The sequence below is a fragment of the Atta colombica genome, unplaced genomic scaffold (genome assembly GCF_001594045.1).
Source record: "Atta colombica isolate Treedump-2 unplaced genomic scaffold, Acol1.0 scaffold19, whole genome shotgun sequence".
Taxonomy (NCBI): Eukaryota; Metazoa; Arthropoda; class Insecta; order Hymenoptera; family Formicidae; genus Atta; species Atta colombica.
In genome coordinates, this window is record NW_017259282.1 from 212,152 (window position 1) to 230,995 (window position 18,844).

Consider the following 18,844-nt stretch of genomic DNA (forward strand, 5'->3'; position numbering starts at 1 on the left):
ACACTTTCAAATTTTTCATCAAAAAATATTAAGATTTAATTTACATTTAATGTAGTTTATTTCAATTAATTAAATCTTTTTTTTTGTTTTATGTATTCATTTTCTAATCAAGAGTTTTATATCGTCAAATTGAGGCATTTAATTTGAAGATGTCAAAACCACAAAGCGATATATTTTAGAACCTCTAAAAATTTTTTTCTATCCTTAAAAACGTTTTATAATTCAGTTAAATGTAACTTTTGAAGGCTTTTTAAGATAGGAGGTCCCAGAAAAATTTCAACTGGATCTTGTTCTGAATGAACAAGACCTACAATTTGAAGGAAGTAATCCTTTTAAATGGTTAGAACCTTGTCAAAATCGACTTTGAATTCGAAATTTGGTCATTTTTTTCACATTAATCGAGTTCTATTTCTTAAGGCTTATATCAGAACTAAATGAATTGTTGCATCAATGAATTGTTGTTCAACGACCAAAAAAAACATACAGTATCACGTTTAAAATTCAGATTAAGCTATTTTTACATCAAATCAAACATGTATTAAGGTTCCTGAGTAGTCACAACAGTCATATTGAACCGTCAGAAGTGAGAAATTATACATTAATTAATTTTTATTACGTGTCATTTATAAAACAATTTGGATAAAACAAAATAATGAGATTGCTTTAAAACATTTGTAAAAATGAACGAAAACTGCTTATCTTCCCTGACAGTTAGTAAATAATCGTAAAAAGTAATAAAGGTATGTGTAAGTGAAAATAAACAAAAATCCAAACGTCTTTATTTATAAATAGCATGTAATAAAAATTAATGTGTCATTTCTCGCTTCTGATGTCATTCAATGGACGTGATTCAATGGCTGTAATGATTACTCAGGAGCTTCAAGGAAAATCGAAACTTTCGATTTAAAAATCGTATATTTTAATATTTTTTTATAAAAATTTAGAAATGTTCTTTTGGAATGAAGTAGAAGCTTTTGAGTTGAGAGGCCAGTTAAAAAAATTTGTTTCTTGTCAATCTAACACATGCGCGCGCGCGCGCGGATGTGTATGTCATGTTTATTATTAATGGATTGTTGAAATTTCATTTTCATTGCATTAGCAAAAAAAAATCAAGAAAATGATTTTGTCAAAGAATTTACAAAACTAATTTTCAAAAATTTTCTTGTATAATCTCATAAAAATTTTATTTTACAAGAGTAAAAAAAAGAAATTCCATGAGAATTCTAGGTTTCCCATTTTTTTTTCGGTACAGACTCTATTTTATTATCTATATAAAATTTAACTTAATATATATGTTAATAATATGTCAAAAATTATGTTTTAATGATTCAATATAATTTAATTTGATTCGAAAAATTTTGTCAATCTGGTTTGATTTGAATTCAAACAAATTTTATTCTACTCAATTCGGCATAAAAAAACTTTGATTTGCACATCTCTAATAGGTACATTAATAACTTACTTTCTGTATACGGGTTCAACAAGAGCCTGAATCATTTTACACAATGCTAGAGCTATGGGACGTTGATCTGTAAAACAATAATCCGGCAAGCGATTGAATAAACTTTGTGCCACTTCCCAAGCTCCAACTTCCAAAAGCGCTTCACATAATCCAAATTTTTGATTGCTTGTATATTTGTCCTTTAAAACGGAAGAAATCAAAATATGAACAATTAATTAAAGATAATTGCTAAAAAAAAATTAAATCTTATATACGACTTTAAATTGGCATTTTTTTTTCAAAAATACACAGTTTTATTAAGTCTAATTAAAAAATTTATTTGCAAATTATTATAAATTTTGAATATACGTAGATGTATTCTTTCACTAGTCACGTTTCACCAATTTTTTTGCTAAACTCAAATTTGTGACAAAAATAATTTGTAAAATTTCTTTTTGTTCATTACTTGTGCGTTTTCCTTCTCTTCTACAATATCCTCTTTGTCTTTTGTTGAGATCACACTCATTTTCCGCACGTATTCCTTGGCCTGCTTCATCACCTGCTCGTGATCTGATATGATAATTTTATCGTCTGGTACTAGCCAAGGTAATATATCATCCAGTTTAATCACACCATGCTGCAGCATTAACGCGGTAACTTTCTGCAGCGAGAATGGCGTGGCGTTGATGGTGGAGCAATATTTGAATCCTAACACTTCACAAAGTACCTGCTGATCGCTCATGTATGAACGTATTAAGGGAATAAATAGAGCATCATCTTGTGGTCGGTTTTCAAAGGTTTCTAATAAGATATCGAGTACTCTATTAGGATCAAGATTGAAATAACCTGTAAGGACAATATCATGTACTTTTTCCTTTAACTTAATTACTCATAAATTTTTGTTTTTATTAAATTTTATTAAAACTATATAACTCTTGCAACATATAGACCTCTGAGAAAAGCGATATTTGTACTTGCAATAAAAACATTAACTAGTTATTCATACCAATAAGAGATTTAACAATTTCCAATGTCGACGCCACCTCACTATCTGGACGTTCTTGATTTAATTCTACAATGAGCTTGGAATAGCCCTCACTCTCTTCACGAAATAAATTAAATTTCCTTTGTTTATAACTGCAAAGATAAGCAGACTATAAGAAACTTATTTACTCTATACAAGCTTTATATAAATTGATGAGAAAATACTTACTATAACTTGGTTTTTACTTTTATAAACTTGGTTTGAAAATTTTTGTTTTTCAATGTCCCTACATCTTGTAAAGTTTCAATCTCTAAACGTTCTTTCAATATTCTATCGGTCAAAAACTGTAGAGAATAAATAAGAAGTTAAGGTAACATACTGAAACTTGAGCTTAATTAATTAAAATAAATGAAAAGTAATAACTCCGAATATTATAATATTAGAATCACCGATAGTGCCATTTTAGCTCTGCTAATCATGTCAACCTTTTTTTCTTTTTTCGTATATATTAGATATACGTAATGTATTTGAAATAACGCCCATTAATCATATAGTTATTTATTCCTAATAAAAAACTGAGTCGAAAAATCTTCTACCATTTTGTAATTTTTACAATAATTAACGAGATATAAGTTTTTAAAGATTTGCCAAATAAATGGATAAAATCGATGTATAGGATCATTTCAAGATCTTTCAGTGTTCTCTGTAGAATATTTTGAAGGTGTTTCTTAATGAACTTTTAAATATATTTTAAAGTTATCTTACATCGATTTTCGACATTTTGCTCATTAGGTGACTAAAAAAAAATATTACGAAAAATGCAAAATGATAGAGGACTTTTCGACTCAGTTTTTTTATTAGGAATAATTATATAATTAGGGTGTTATTTCAGTTACACCCTGTATAGTAGAAAATATTAAATATAAAAATGTATATCTTATACCTTCTCAGACTCTTTCACAATATAATAAAAGTTACTCCTTTCTTCATTATGAGCTTCTGCATCAATTAAAGTAAATATGTCCACTATTGCAGATGGTATGGAACCATCAAAACTCTACAAATAAATTATACATGTTAATATATTATTACAATACCATTTAATTTCGATACAATTTTGTACAAAGTTTAAGATAATAAAAAGAATCTTGTCATACCGTAAGTTCACCTAATGTCTGAACTACAATGTCCTTTTTTACGTTTCCATGGATTCCATTTGATATTAATTCGTATAATCCGCGTCTCCATTCTATAAAAAAAAAAATAATAATAAAAATCCTTCATCAAAATATATAATGTCACAATTATATAATCAAATAATATAGAAAATTTTCAAGCAAGAGATATGGTTGACGTGATGTAACATAATGAATTATTTCATTCTTGTTTAACACTGCAAATAACAAGAATGATATGATGATTCACAATATTACACTGTATCAACCGGGTCAACTGAAAAATACTCATAACTTAAATATAAAACGTTACACATATATGTAGAAGAATAGTAAATATAAATATAAAATGAAAACTTATAAACTAACATATATACTTTTGATTCCTATTTCCTTTACAAAATCTCAGTGCAAAAAAACAAAAAAATTCATCATTGTAACGTTATTTCAATATGCAAATCATTGTAACTGTTTTATATATCACATATACAAAAATTTTCTTTTGATCCAAGTATAGATTATTATTATGTATTTTGATGCTCTGAGACCGAATTCAATGCTCCATTATGTCATAATTTTATCAATAGAAAATAACTTCCATCTGTTTTAATCAGCTTATATATCGACTTTATAAACTTGCATATTGTTGAATTTATTTTCTTTTACTTTAGCTTGTATATTAAAAGACTGTAAGTGGTTCTGAAAGTACTAGAAAATTATGTTATTTTCCATTGAAAAAATTATGACTCAATAAAGCAATTTAGACATTGAATTTGTAATTTCAGAATGTCAATGTACATAAGAATACTATGGTCTGGAGCAAACATTAAATTTTATTTTGTATATCTGTGTAATTAATGTGACCAGATATTTTTTCAAAGCAAGATACTTTATATTAAAGGATAGAAGAGAATATAAATGAACATAAAGATAAATATCATATTTAGATATATAATAATATAAAGATAAATATAATATCAAACTGATGAACTGATAAATTACAATGTATATAAAACACTGTATTCTAATGGAGACATCTGAACATGGTGATAACCTGTCAAATACTTTTATATAGCTTTTGTATAGAAAGTACCAGTAGAAGTCTCAAAAGCATTAAAGGTAAATTAATAATAATTCGTTTTTAAAAAATAGTGCAATTATTTTTTTATATTTTTAAATATTCGCAGGACAGTAAAACGATTACCTTGAAAACGGACTGTTGTACTAAAAGCAAAACATCTGGTCATATTATGCATAAATCATTATATAAATGATCTGTACAATAAAATGCAAAGTAGATTAAGTAAATTAAACAGAAAAACAAGATTCAAACAGAAAGAAAAAATTACAGGTATTTTCAGCCCTATTTGAGATACTATTCAAGAGTACATATAATTCATAAATAAATAAATGAATAAAAAATTGATAATTGTATCATGAAATCGAAATACATAAAATGCTGCATTATGCTGAGATAAGCAATACATAGAACATGTAAGCAATACATAGAACATGTACGTATGCTAAGAGATATATAAGGAAAGTTGTGCTTGTGTATGCAGGAATAATCACAGTGATCATATCATCTTTCTTTGTTTAACATTGGCAAACAAGCATATGATTCATTGTGTCACACCGTGTCTTATGTGTCGCTTGTTGGATACATAAAGCGGATCGGCATGCTGGCTCTGAACGCGTTCAGAGTATGTACTCATTGCCTTATTACCTGGTGTGTTGCCTTCCTTAAATTTGTGCTTGATTAGCTTGAGGCTGCAAACAGTCGTGAATTGACAAATTAAGTCTTCAGTAGAGCGAGTTAACGGGGAGAAGATAAGTGTTTTCGCGACCAGCAATGCACCGTGTCGATCGCGTCGACTAGGCGACGCGCAAACAACACCACTTACAAATCATTTTTCCCATGCTTATCCCATGACTTCCACAATTCTGTATGCCATACTTTGCTGGCCATATTCAGCGCTCTGGTCCGTTTAAAAAAAAATGGAGCTTCGAGCGTGCACCGGGAATTAAAAATCAACTCGACATCGCAGGTTAATAGGGAGAGAGTAAGTATTTTTCCCTTCCATTCGCCACTACGGCTATGCCAGGCTATACCGAAGCTAATAATGAGTGCGTCCTCGAAGTCCACAAAATATGACCCGAATCTTCAAGCCCAATGTCCACGATGTTAGAACTCGGATCGAGTTCTAGCATTGTGAACATTGGACTTAAGAGAAATGAGATTGGATAATTTTCTTTACGCAGTTATGCAAGTGTGTATGGATATATCTTAAAGGTGCAATCACACGGTCCTGGAACTGTCCGGACTGCGGAATACAGAATGCATCATTGAAGCAACCAATCAACGCTATTCCTCTTTTCCATCATGCAATTTGTGTTCATATGATGCATCAAAGATGTATTCAGCATGAATATAATTAATTTCAAAACTATTATCTTCATGTCAATAATTTGCTTATTAAAATGAAATATAATTTTTCGAATTGTAAAAACAATTATCACTGTTGCAGTATTTAATGTTTTACAATTAATATTTACAATCTCATAATACAATCTCAATTTTTTGAACTGTTTCAACGCATTTATTCATTTATTCATTTACTTATCATTTTTCCGCATCGTATGAACATAGTACACAAAACTGGCGTGATGGAAAAGTGCGGAAAAGAGCACACTGAAATCGCATCATCATTGCACGTAATGCATCATTGTTTTTTTTATCTTGGTATCTATATTTATGCACTCAGATTTTGTCATTTTGCTTCATTCGTCTCGATATTACGCAATTCTATCAATCAGCATCAAATTATTTTAATCTCTCAAAATACGACGATTTATTACAATGACGCACTCGCTATTCCGCAACATCAAATGCGGAACAGCGCTGAGTGGTTGTTTTAATGGCCTATTTTCTAGTTCGACGAACAGGGGAATACTCGACTGTAGTTGGTTCTTTTTCTAATCTCAAATAATTTCATTCTAATCCGGATTAAATCCTCGATGGAATATAAATTAACGTAAGTGAAAAATAAATTCTCATCAATATTGAATTAAATATAATAATTTTTTAATCAGAAATTGACTAATATTATACAGAATATAGAATAATTGAAGAAATCCTCGTTTAGAATGACGTTTTATATGAAATTGTTGATTAAGTTGATTCTCGATAACAATCGAAGAATTAAATACAATTTTACAATTATGGACTTTCAAACTTCTGATACTTATTTCGATCCGTAATATCTTAATGCAGGAATAACTAAATAAGATTAGTCTAGAGCGATAATGATGTTTATTATGTATCATATGTTAATTCGTTGGATGGGATTACATAAATATGTTTTCTTTATTATCAATGATGAAAACTTTGTAAGTTGAAACGTTTGAAATTCATAGTGTTATACGAATGTAATAAAAAACGAATTTTATTAATTACTACATTTGCTTTTTTTAAAAAGCCTTGACATTTTAATTTATTGTATTGCATTTACATGAACTTACTTTTCTATATAAAAATTATATTATATTAGGTGTACAACTTTGCTTCCGTCGTTTTCCTATAGATGGCTTTAGCGGTAAGTGGTGGTCGAAATAAATAGATCATAGACGTCATACAATAAACTTGGGCATCTGTCAACATAACCCCATAGAAACATCAGTCGATTTGTGTCTGCATCATAAAGTTATTCTCGATTGAAAATGTCAGTTTACGAGCCAAATTCTCGTCATTTGTGGGAGGTTTTAATTTTTTGCTTCAATATGAAGAAATCTGCGGCTGAGGCTCATCGAATATGCTCTCAAATATTTATGATGAGGCCACTATTAGTGAAAGAACGTGTCGTGAGTGGTTTCAATGCTTCAAGAACGGTGATTTTGATGTCGAAGACCGGCATAGCGATGGAAGAGAAAAGGTTTTCGAAGATGCAGAATTGGAGGCATTACTTGAGCAAGACTCGTGTCAAAATCAAGAAGAATTGACACGATCATTGGGAGTGACTCAACAAGCCATTTCAAAATGCCTCAAAGCCATGGAAATGATTCAGAAGCAAGGAAATTAAGTGCCGTACGAATTGAAGCCGAGAGATGTTGAACGGTGTTTGTTTGCTTGTGAACAGCTGCTTGCCAAGCAGCTGTTCACAAGCAAACAAACAAAGGCAAAGACGGAAGAGATTTCTGCATCTCATTGTGATTGGGGACGAAAAATAGGTTCATTACGATAATCCCAAGCGTAGAAAATCATGGGGAGTTCCCGGCCATGCTTCCACGTCGACGGCCAAATCGAATATTCACGGCTCCAAGGTCATGCTCTGTATTTGGTGGGACCAGCTCGACGTAGTGTATTATGAACTGTTAAAACCGACTGAAACAATCACAGGCGATCGGTATCGAACGCAATTGATGCGTTTGAGCCGAGCATTGAAAGACAAACGGCCGCAATACAATGAGAGACACGATAAAGTGATTTTGCAGCATAACAATGCTCGATCTCATGTTGCGAAAGTAGTCAAGACATACTTGGAAACGTTGAAATGGGAAGTCCTACCCCATCCGCCGTATTCTCCAGATGTTGCTCCCTCTGACTATCACTTGTTTTGATCAATGGCACACGGCCTGGCTGACCAGCACTTCCGGTGTTATGAAGAAGTAAAAAATTGGATTCGTGGATAGCCTCAAAAGATGACCAGTTTTTTCGACGCGGGATTCGTACGTTACCCGAAAGATGGGAGAAAGTAGTGGCCAGCGATGGATAATACTTTGAATCATAAATGTATAACCAGTTTTTTACAATAAAGCCTCGAATTTCGGAAAAAAACGGCGGAAGCAAAATTGTACACCTAATAATTTGTACTCCCAATACTATATATTGTTATATTATATTTTTATATTTATATCAAAAATTAAAACATTTATTAAATGTATTTTTATACAAAATGAATCTGAAATTTTTTTTCAATGCAAAACGTTTTCAACTATTATGCATGCGTGTGTAACATGCCCCAATCGTATCACCTTCTAAGATGAGGCAAATGGAGCGTGCTCTTAATTGATTCATGGTGTATGCTTTGAGGCGACGCGAACATTTAGTCGCCATATTAGTTTTGATGACGCGAACGTATTAGAGCATGTTAGGCATGTTGGAGCACACGCCGCGAACAAACCTCTAAATCCGTTCGTGTCACTAAATATTGGAGCACACAAACTGCTCCAACCGCCACCTTATCAGTGATCGAAGTGCTCTCTAGGTTAATTTGGAGCATGCGACGCGAACAAATCTTTGGGTTGCGTTCTGTTTCACGCATAATGTATCATTTATCCTTGTTATTCACCAAATATTAAATAAGAACAAATCATGCGTGAAATGGAACACATCCTTGCCCTAAATCCGTTCGTCACTGAACATTGGCACATGAATGCAATTGCTCCAACCGCCACCTGTATATGCCACCAAGTGCTCTCTGAATTAATTTGGAGCATGCGACGCGAACAAACTTTAAGGTCATTCTACATTAGTCGTATCATAGCGTTGTAAGCATCATGCGACTTTAAGAAGGTTCTACATTAGTAGCAAGCCGATCACAAGTTTGTTGCGACAGCCAATCTGAAGTCCCCATTTTGATATCAACGCTTCATTAGGTTGTCAATAAATTTGCGATCGACTTGCAACTAATGTAGATCCAATTTAAAGTCGCATGATGCTTATAACGCTTCCGATGCTACGATATGACCAATGCAGAATGGTCTTTATATTTCAAGTAAGCTGGGTTTATTCGGAGCAATTCCCGAGAGATAAAACGAACAATATATATTAAAAACAGACCTAGAGATCAATTCTGTATCTTCAAACAAGGTAAAAATTATAAAAACGAGCACTAAGTATTTAGACCAATAATCAGTATTCTAGTAAATTCGCTCACTCTTATAATTTTCACCTCACAATTTTCAAGATACAGAATCGATCCTCTAATGGGTGCATCAAGTCGACAAAGCGATTAGCCTGCTCGCCAAGTAAGAGAGCATAATTGGTTGTTATTTATAGATCCAACCAATCATATTCAATCGGTCCTACCGTTGCATGCCCTAGTCATTTTGCCGTCTTGAACTCGCTCAACTGACTTTAGGAACGGCGGAAAATGATACTTGATTGCTTGATTCTTTCTGGTTAAATAGCGCACGGAGAAGGTAGTTATGATTTTTCGTAAATTGTAATCCTTAAACATCTTATCCTATATTATTGACGAGCATTTAAATCGTATAAAATATTATTTGATAAATCTTCCTCTCATAAATTAATGCCCAAGTAATTATCATATCTGATCCGTTTGGCCGTTATTCGAAAATAATCACTTATGTCTCGAGACTCGAGATCGCTTGGTTGGGACGGACATACTTCGGTTGGAGTGTTGTATTAACATTTTTGGAAAGTGTGACCGGCTTTGAATGAGCATCGGTTCAAATTTGTTTTTGTGTATTCTGTTTTGAAATGTGATCTGACTTCTAGTATTGACTTTTAAAGACTTGTTCCTAGAAGCAGATGCTATTAATTAAGAAGAAGACACGACTGAATTACATCATGATTACGTTTATGTTGCTCGTTATTAGTTGCTTTTCATTTACACACAAGTGAAATTGAGTCTGAAGTGAGCTGAATATTTCATACTTAGATTAATGTCGTTTCTTGCTTACTTTGGTAAAAAAGTATCACATGTCAACACAGATTCATAACCTCATTTTGAAAGTGAGTTTATCAAGATTCGCTAAAGCTTATTCTACAATGTGCTTTTTGTTTTCTGTTTTCTGCAATTTTTTTACATCTTATGTTTTTGCTTCTTATCCGGTTTTTTGTTTTATATTGTCTGAGATAAAAGTTAATGAACTAATGAAGAAAAGAAATACAAATAATAACAAAACAAGAAATACATGTCGATAAAACAATTGCAAAGGAGAAAAAAGCAAAAGATAAAAAAACAAGAAACAAGAAACAAAGAGCATATTGTAGAATAGGTTTAAAATACACGGTCTCAATCTTTTGCAGATTGTAGAAACTCAATTGAATCTCATTTATCAGACTGCAAAAGGAACATGCATTTAACTGAATTATGATGTCACAAGTGATAATTGTCTGAGAATGAATTGATGTAAATAGAAAGCAACTATTATACTAGAATTATCATCTATCTTGATTTAGTAGGATTTAGCATCTTGATTTTGAAAGCGTTCTGATTTTTTTAAATAGATGAAATGTCCTGATTGCCATAGAAAATCAGTAACTCAGAAAAGTAAAGTTTTAAAACATATTTTGTATATTTTCCTATTTTGACAAAAAAAGTAGATATCCATTTCATAGGTGTCCTGTATTTATTATGGAATATTTCAGAATGAATTCGGATCGGAATTATTCTATTTTTTCCTAAAAAACACAATAAAAATCTATAGAATAATTTAATAATTTTGATTGAAATCTATTCTGATTTGTTCCCTGATAGATATCCTGATTTTTTGTATCAGTCATCTTAGTTTGTAACTAAGTTTGTAACTAAGTACTCTTAGTTTGTTACAAACTCATTCAATGCTATGGACATTAAGTTCAAGTATAAATATAATAGTTACAATAAATTAAATAGTTACGAATTTGTTGTATGCATGAGATGTGCAGGTTTATATTTTATTCAATTTAAGATATTTTTAATGTGAATCTTTTTCATGAGACAATTGCTCAAATATATGCGTTCCGAGTTATGCATGAAGTGCATAATGCATTTATTCTTTTTATTGTTTACCAATTAATAAAGAAGGATAAAACGATACATCATGTGCTTCATGTATAATTTGAAACGCACTCATAGTTATATTAAATACCATGGAAACTTTGTATCATTTTTTCAAGAGATGCTTATAAGGAGAAAAACAACATGAACTTTCCTAATATATATGTACAATCATGTACATTTGTTTTTATAATGTAATTTCATAATTACAGGTGAAAAATGGCTAAGACTTCTGAAAAGAAGGGAAAGAGTGCTATCAACGAGGTAGTGACTCGTGAATACACTGTGAATCTTCACAAGCGCCTTCATGGTGTTGGATTTAAGAAACGTGCTCCACGAGCCATCAAAGAGATCAGGAAGTTTGCAGAAAAGCAGATGGGTACACCTGATGTTAGGATAGATACGCGTCTCAATAAGCAATTGTGGTCAAAAGGCATCAGGTATCTTTCAATAAAAGCTTTCAACAAAATCACTGAAGAGTTTCAAGTTTATTATTATTTTATAATCAAGAAATTCTTTGATTATAATTCATTCAAATATAACTTCTTAATCATTAATATAGATTTAATTATCATATATTGAATAGTCAGTCATTACTGAACATCTTTTAATATATATGAGAAAATTTTTCAATTTAATATAACTTATATTTTTTATGCAGTTACAAAAATATTGATTCTATATATGAAAAAATTATTTTGAGATATATCATACATTATTTCTTTTTTTTTTTCCAGAAATGTTCCTTTCAGAGTTCGTGTAAGATTAAGCAGGAGGAGGAATGATGATGAGGACTCTGCAAATAAGTTGTATACTCTTGTAACATATATATCTGTTTCGTCATTCAAGGGACTCCAAACTGAAAATGTAGATGCTAGCCAAGATTAATGTATTTCTGTATAATAAATAATGAACTGAACTCGCAAGTATTTCTCTTATTATATATTTATCTTGAATCCATATATCCTGCACGATAATAAAATTTACAATGTTTTATTTCCATTTTATCAACTTCCAAAATATTTTTTTATATTATGGAAAATATTTAAATTAGGATTTTGTTTGTCTTTGATGATATTTTTTTGATATTTATTTCTTTTAAAAATTATATCATTTTATCTGATTTTCTTTTTTTACAGTATTTTTTTTAATTATTTATTTTCATATTTAATTTGAATAAAGAATTGAAAATTATGCAGAAAAGAGAGGAATAACACATCTTCAACATATTAATCATTAGCAACATACAAATAATTCACAAAAAGGGGATTGAGATTATATATCTCATTTTATTTTATTATAGATATATTTATCTCATAATTGTCAAAATTGCTTATTCAAATACGTAGATGTAAATTGTAGTTATTGATGAGTTATTGTTAAAATTGATCAGTGCTCTGCACAAATTTTTGTACTATGAGAAGAAGGATAACTGATATTAATTTTAAAAAAATGCATCGAAGATATAAAACAAGTATTTCAATTTTTACCAAATATTTCAATTTATACCAAATGTCACTATTTTATCATGTAACTGTTAATTATGTAATTTACAAATCTCATTAAAAAGAAAAAAAGAGCAATTATAATGGTAGCGCTATCAATCAATGATGACAAAAAATGAATATGACATAGAATATTACATATCCATTTCATTATTCTTTTCCAAAGGAAAATTAATATTAATTTTGCATATCATAACATCAGCCAACTACTTCAGATCTGAAGTGAATTCACTTTATATGTCTAATTTTTAGCATCTCATTAACTGGAAGATTCATGTAAATAGCATGTAGGTAGGTATTATAAACAATTTGTATGTCAATGTATCATACTGCATACAGGACTTCGCAGGCGTGAGGCGAATGGCAATGAACTTGGCGCGCATACGTACATCCACAGTTTAGCGGCACTGTGCAGTTAGGTATATCGCGGGTCACGAGTCGCGCTCGTGGTTTTGCGCGATTGGCTGAGGCCCTGAGACCTGAGGCTCGGTCTGATCAGTATGCGCCTGACGGCGCCTCCGGCACGACCGTGGATCGCGGTGTTGTGGTGCGAGGTGCACCGTCCGCGATGGAGCTGCGCGAGATGAGCCGCGCGTACGGCACTGCGGAAGCGGAGGAGACTGCCGAACTCCTGCCGCAGCACGACAACGCGTCCGAATATGAGAGCTACTTCATCGAATATGCGATGCAGAAGGAGATGATCAATCGTAATCGGTGCCCCGCGAGCCGACGGTTGCTCAGCCAAGCCGCACACCTGGACTTTAATTTTCCCAACAGCAATCATTCCAAGGTTGGTCATCCAAATTGGAGTCTCTTGGAATCGTGATTGTCCACGTTTCTCCTTCATTCTAGGGCCTTCATTTAGTCTCAGACAAGCTTTTCAGACAAGTTTCTCCGCGAAAAATCGCCCTGTCAATTCGGTGGAGCACGAGAATTTCGATTTCACAAATGCTCATTAATAATCAGAAAGAGAGACACTGGCTCAGGATTCGCGTTATCTTAAAATTAACATTGCATTGGAAAAGCAGAGCTTCAGATACTCTCATATTTTTCTTCTCATATTTTTCTTTCTTTAACTTGAAAGTTGACAACCTAGGAAAAATATAAAAAATCTTATTCTGTGTACATCTGTGCATATCAATTATTTTTTGTTTTAATAATTTCAAAGCATTTTGGATTACACATCACAACGCTATATTACATAAAATTACATATATTCTCTTTGATGTTTTTTTTAATCTGTTTTATTAGTAGGTATATATATATATATATATATATGTATATAAATACTACGTAGTTTTTGTAATAATGCAACTTTATACGCGCGACATTAATTTATAAATTTCTGAGTTATAATTAATTTATGAATATTTATTACTATTAATTTATCTTCAATATTTTATCATTATCTTCAATATTTAATTATATTAAATTAATATTTATTCATTTATTTGGAAATTAGACATTTCATTCAACTTTCGTAGCTTCTCTCTCTCTCTCTTCCTCTCTCTCTTCCTTTCACTTTTCCTCCCTCCCTTCCTCTTTTCCTTCCACTTTCCCTCCCTCCCTTCCTCCTTCTCTCTCTCGTCGTGAATTTATATATTTCTTAAATAGATCTTTTAAACTCTTCTCTTTTTACATTTGGAAAACAAAAAGAGATTCTTTTCTTGGTGACTCTTAAGGATTTATGTTTTTTGAACAAGTCTTACATTATTATAAATTAAGATGAACAGTGTCTCTACAAAAGTCTTAAATTTTTTAATTTGATCTCTGTCAGGATTCACCATGTGCCGGAATCACCATGATCCACACTTCGAGCGAAAACTGGCCGCCCTCCAGAAAGCGCGAAGAGGCAAAGGCCTTGGAGAATCTTAAGAAGAGACTAGAACAGAGCAAATTATACAAGACGAATCGAATTACTGATCATAGTCATTTACCCATCATAGCCACCACGTCTTCGATAAACTACAAGCTAACTCAACAACAATTGAACAATCGACCGAAACTTCTGAAAAAGGTAGACGATGGAAATCTCATGATACACGCTCAGAAAGATATTGTCTTATTCGATTTAAAGTGAAATGATTTTGATTTTGGATAAATTCATTTAATAATTTAGTCTCTTAAATAGAAGGAAAAAGCATACAGCCACATACGCAAGATATTTTTTGTCAAAGCGAATACGAACTTCACTTCGATATCTTAATTAGCGTTTTATTATTTAATATCTCGCATTCTTTTGTGATACTGATGATAGCCAAGACTTGGCTGAAAGCCATTTACATTTAATTTTTAAAATATATGACTTTGGCAAAAAATATCTTGCGTATGTAGCTGTATACTTCTTCCTATTTATGTTTTATGTTATTGAGCCACCTCTAATAACTATTGTAAAATTTAGTCTCTTCCTTCCTTTCTTTTTTATTTAGTTCTTTCTTTTCTCTTGAGAATCGCGTTTAATTGCTAGATGATCTAATGACTTGGATTCCAAATTATGTTAACTCTGAAAGATCAGGATTACATTGAATATAATTCTAAAAAAATAAGAAATTGTCATGCTGCATTATCAAATCTAAATATTATTCTGTCATTTTTAGAATAATTGCGAAATGTGAAGTTGATATTAACTGTGAGATCATATTTTCTTGTATATCCAGACAATTAAAGATTAATGTTATGCGCTGGATACGTCTCAGGTTCGCGGAATAATATAATTTCCATTGTGTCCTTGGCTTACTCGATGTATGACTGTTTTCGGAAATGGAATATGAAATCAAAAGAGCGAAGGAGCACGCGCGCAAAGTACTTGGGTCGATAACTTTAAAGTCAGGAGCGGCATACTGTTGTCTTGGTTCCTATGCATCACTATGCCGTAGAATAATAAATACAATTAGGAAATTGCACCATTGCATTGGTCTATACCTATACAATTTTTCTTTCAGTTGACTTTCATTCTAACGAATTTTCGATTTGATCATTTGCACGAAATAATTCTACACGCAAATTAAAGATTCCTTCATATTGAGATCTGAAATGCAATGCTCCGAGTCTGAAGACTGAATACCACAGTGGCCTTTAAATTTTAAAAGAAAATTAAAATGAAAGATGTAGATATCTAAGAATTTATTCAGAAGTATAGTTCAATTTAAGAATTTAGATATTAATGGAATCTACAGAAATTCGAAAGAAATTATAAATTTCAATATTTGCAAGTTCGATGATTCCAAGATTTATATGACTCGCGTAAGGACATAAGATTTCGAGAATTTATCCAAAACTGTGAATTTAGAAATTCGCGAGAGTTTAAGAATCTACATTTTATAATTAAAAAATCTCAAGATTCATGGCGCCATTCTTACAAAAATTTAATACTGGAAGGTAGTGATTAATTACTAATTATAAGTACTGAACAATAGTATTTTTAATGTTTAAAATAGATAATTAATTAATATCTTTCACTTTAAATATATTAAATTGTCCAATATTGGATTTCTATAAGGATATTCGAAGAAAGCAAACATCTTAAATCGAAACATGAGAACAGAATTGCATGATGTCGCACGCAACATATCGTGTAAATCGTAGATGGCGGAATGATCCTGCATGTATCACAAGAGATTTTCTTGCAGATACTAAGCAACCGACCGATGAGTATCACATATGATAGGAGTGACTTGGAAACTGATTGGCGCGACAGCGAATTTATCACCGAGTGTCTTTGCTGGCACAACGTTTATCGGCAACGGCATAACGCACCTCCGTTGACTATGTCACCGCAGGTAATAAAACAAGAATGATGACGGTCGAAAGTCATGTCATAAACTTAAATGATATTTATATTTAACGTATATACTTATATATGTTATTACTCAACGTGTTGCAGTTGTGCGAGTACGCTCAATCATGGGCAAATCATTTGGCGCACACGAACACATTCTATTATAAAAATGATCGGAATGTAGGTCACAATCTTTATTGTCGTCCTGGTGGTGCGGTACCTGGCGACATCACGGGACAGGAAGTCGCGTCTTATTGGTATTCCGCTGTGAAACAATACGACTTTCTCAAGGAACCGGATGTTCTCCACGCCAATGTAAACGCAGGTAAAAAAGAGATTATAGTGTCTAGAATTAAGAAAGCTGTCAACTACGATTTAGAGATGAAAGAAGATAAATTTTATAAGTATTTGCTCTCTAATTTATTATATTATACGGAGTGGGGCAATAATTTTGTCCACCTTGAATATCTCCGTTATTTTTAAAGATGAAAATATTGTAATTATAAAAATTGTACGGTATTAACAGGATCCTAATATATTATATGTTGATAATAATTTTTCTAGGTGGAGGCCTTGAAATCTTCAGAGATTTCAAGGTTACCTCCATTTTTTTAAATATCATGCTTTACTTTTTTGATCTTAGTGTAATAGCGGGTGTTTAGATGATTTCAATGATCTATAATAAAAATCATTCGTCATTAAATAAAAAAGTAAAACAATGATTCTTACGTCACAAGAAATGCTCGAAGTGATGTCCATTTACATCAATGCAACACTGCAATCGTTGAATTCCTGAAGCATATACATTCTTAACATTTTCGAATTGATTGTTGCATATGCTACAATAATTCGTTGTTTCATATTTCCCAATATAATCGGTACTTCCTGGTATATAATGTTTTTTAATGTTCCCCATAAAAAAAAGTTGAACAATTTTATGTCAGGTGAACGAGCTGGCCACGAAATCGGCCCACCGCGTCCTATCCATCGATTTGGGAAGATTTTATTGAGTGTAGCTCTTACTCTACATTCATAATATGCGGAGCATCCATCGTGTTGATATCGTTAATATCACATTACTCGGCGAATGTTCAATTGTATATCTTCTAATAAAATTCTGAGATGGTTGCGTATAAAGTTATCATATATATTTTATGCTATTAAGTGTTCCGTTGATGAAATATGGACCGATTAATTTGTCGCCTATGATACCGCACCATACATTTACCGACTGTCATTGATGATCAGTTTCTCTTAACTCTCTGGATTCTCATCAGAGGACCAGCATAATGCATATTATGCAAATTTACAAGACTATAATTAATAAAACTTGCTTCATCGAAAATTAATGAAAAAAAAAAATAATGAAGAAAAAAAAATTGTTAATGTGCATTTGATGCTGCATTCACTGACAAAAAAAACGTAACACGATTTTCAAATTCATACCGTGTACATTCTGATGAAGGTTAATGCGATACTGATCGAATTGGATGGAATTTATGTTTAACAAGAATTCGTAATATGCTTCTTTTATTAATGTCTGACTCACATCTTGAACTAATCTGAGAATTAGCATTCACTATTGCAAGCACATTGATTTCGTTGTCTTGATGACACTCTTTTTAGACTTTCAAATTTTTGCGTAGTCAAGCTTCCGGTTTCTTTTAATTTTTTATAAATTCATTGAAACATGATGTGAAGGATGCATTTGATCTGTATACGTAATTCAATATATAATGCTTGCGCCCTTATTGAATTTTTGCTGAACTCCATAAATGAGGAATATATCTATTTATTTAGCAAATGAAAATTTCATTTTCACATTAATTTGTCACCAAAATCACAAAAGAGTTGAATTACATGAAGTAATCACCTTCTGAAAGATCTATTGATACTAAACTTAGAATAATTTATTTTAGCTCGAAGTTCCACAAATCCTTCTAGATTTATAGAATTCATAGTAAGAATTAGTAAAAAATATAAATATTTACATTTTTTATTGTAATATAACGAATATTAATATTGTATATTGTATACTAGGATATTGTATACTAGGAAGTGCCGAGCACACCAGAAAATATGAAGAAAACGAATATAGGCTGCGTTCAGCGAACTCAGTTTACGAGTGCTCACTGCTATTGATATATATATATATATGTGTATATATATATAT

At 31.6% G+C, this 18,844-nt stretch overlaps 3 protein-coding genes across 4 annotated transcripts in view; 2 read left to right on the plus strand and 1 right to left on the minus strand.

Annotated features, from left to right (window-relative positions):
- The window catches only part of LOC108686792 (THO complex subunit 2), a 49,225-nt gene extending 43,530 nt beyond the window's left edge, over positions 1 to 5,695 (minus strand). Inside the window, exons 1-8 of the mRNA XM_018192259.1 lie at positions 5,506 to 5,695; positions 5,328 to 5,371; positions 3,584 to 3,675; positions 3,370 to 3,483; positions 2,655 to 2,770; positions 2,448 to 2,578; positions 1,908 to 2,287; positions 1,463 to 1,641 (exon numbers count right to left, since the gene is read on the minus strand). Of these exons, the coding sequence (XP_018047748.1) occupies positions 1,463 to 1,641; positions 1,908 to 2,287; positions 2,448 to 2,578; positions 2,655 to 2,770; positions 3,370 to 3,483; positions 3,584 to 3,675; positions 5,328 to 5,371; positions 5,506 to 5,570 (1,121 nt within the window). The 5' untranslated portion in view covers positions 5,571 to 5,695. The remainder of the gene's footprint in view (positions 1 to 1,462; positions 1,642 to 1,907; positions 2,288 to 2,447; positions 2,579 to 2,654; positions 2,771 to 3,369; positions 3,484 to 3,583; positions 3,676 to 5,327; positions 5,372 to 5,505) is intronic.
- A 4,036-nt stretch (positions 5,696 to 9,731) lies between these two features.
- On the plus strand, positions 9,732 to 12,314 carry LOC108686801 (60S ribosomal protein L31). The gene is made up of 3 exons (XM_018192267.1): positions 9,732 to 9,802; positions 11,601 to 11,828; positions 12,126 to 12,314. Exons 2-3 carry the CDS (start codon positions 11,608 to 11,610, stop codon positions 12,274 to 12,276), a joined length of 372 nt encoding a protein of 123 aa, XP_018047756.1. The 5' UTR covers positions 9,732 to 9,802; positions 11,601 to 11,607; the 3' UTR covers positions 12,277 to 12,314.
- A 1,113-nt stretch (positions 12,315 to 13,427) lies between these two features.
- Positions 13,428 to 18,844, plus strand: part of LOC108686804 — a 6,829-nt gene continuing 1,412 nt past the window's right edge. The window contains exons 1-5 of one of the 2 annotated variants that reach the window (XM_018192274.1): positions 13,428 to 13,683; positions 14,671 to 14,910; positions 16,523 to 16,672; positions 16,777 to 16,996; positions 17,616 to 17,711. In XM_018192274.1, the coding sequence (XP_018047763.1) occupies positions 13,462 to 13,683; positions 14,671 to 14,910; positions 16,523 to 16,672; positions 16,777 to 16,996; positions 17,616 to 17,707 (924 nt within the window). In that variant the 5' untranslated portion in view covers positions 13,428 to 13,461 and the 3' untranslated portion in view covers positions 17,708 to 17,711. Of the gene's footprint in view, positions 13,684 to 14,670; positions 14,911 to 16,522; positions 16,673 to 16,776; positions 16,997 to 17,615; positions 17,712 to 18,844 lie in introns of those variants that run through there. The other variant, XM_018192273.1, reaches the window with a different exon arrangement.

Bases quoted from the DNA above. Each gene is read 5' to 3' on its own strand.
- LOC108686801 (XM_018192267.1), top strand. From the start codon at position 11,608: ATGGCTAAGACTTCTGAAAAGAAGGGAAAGAGTGCTATCAACGAGGTA. The intron at 11,829-12,125 runs GTATCTTTCAAT...TTTTTTTTCCAG, and splicing joins TTGTGGTCAAAAGGCATCAG to AAATGTTCCTTTCAGAGTTC.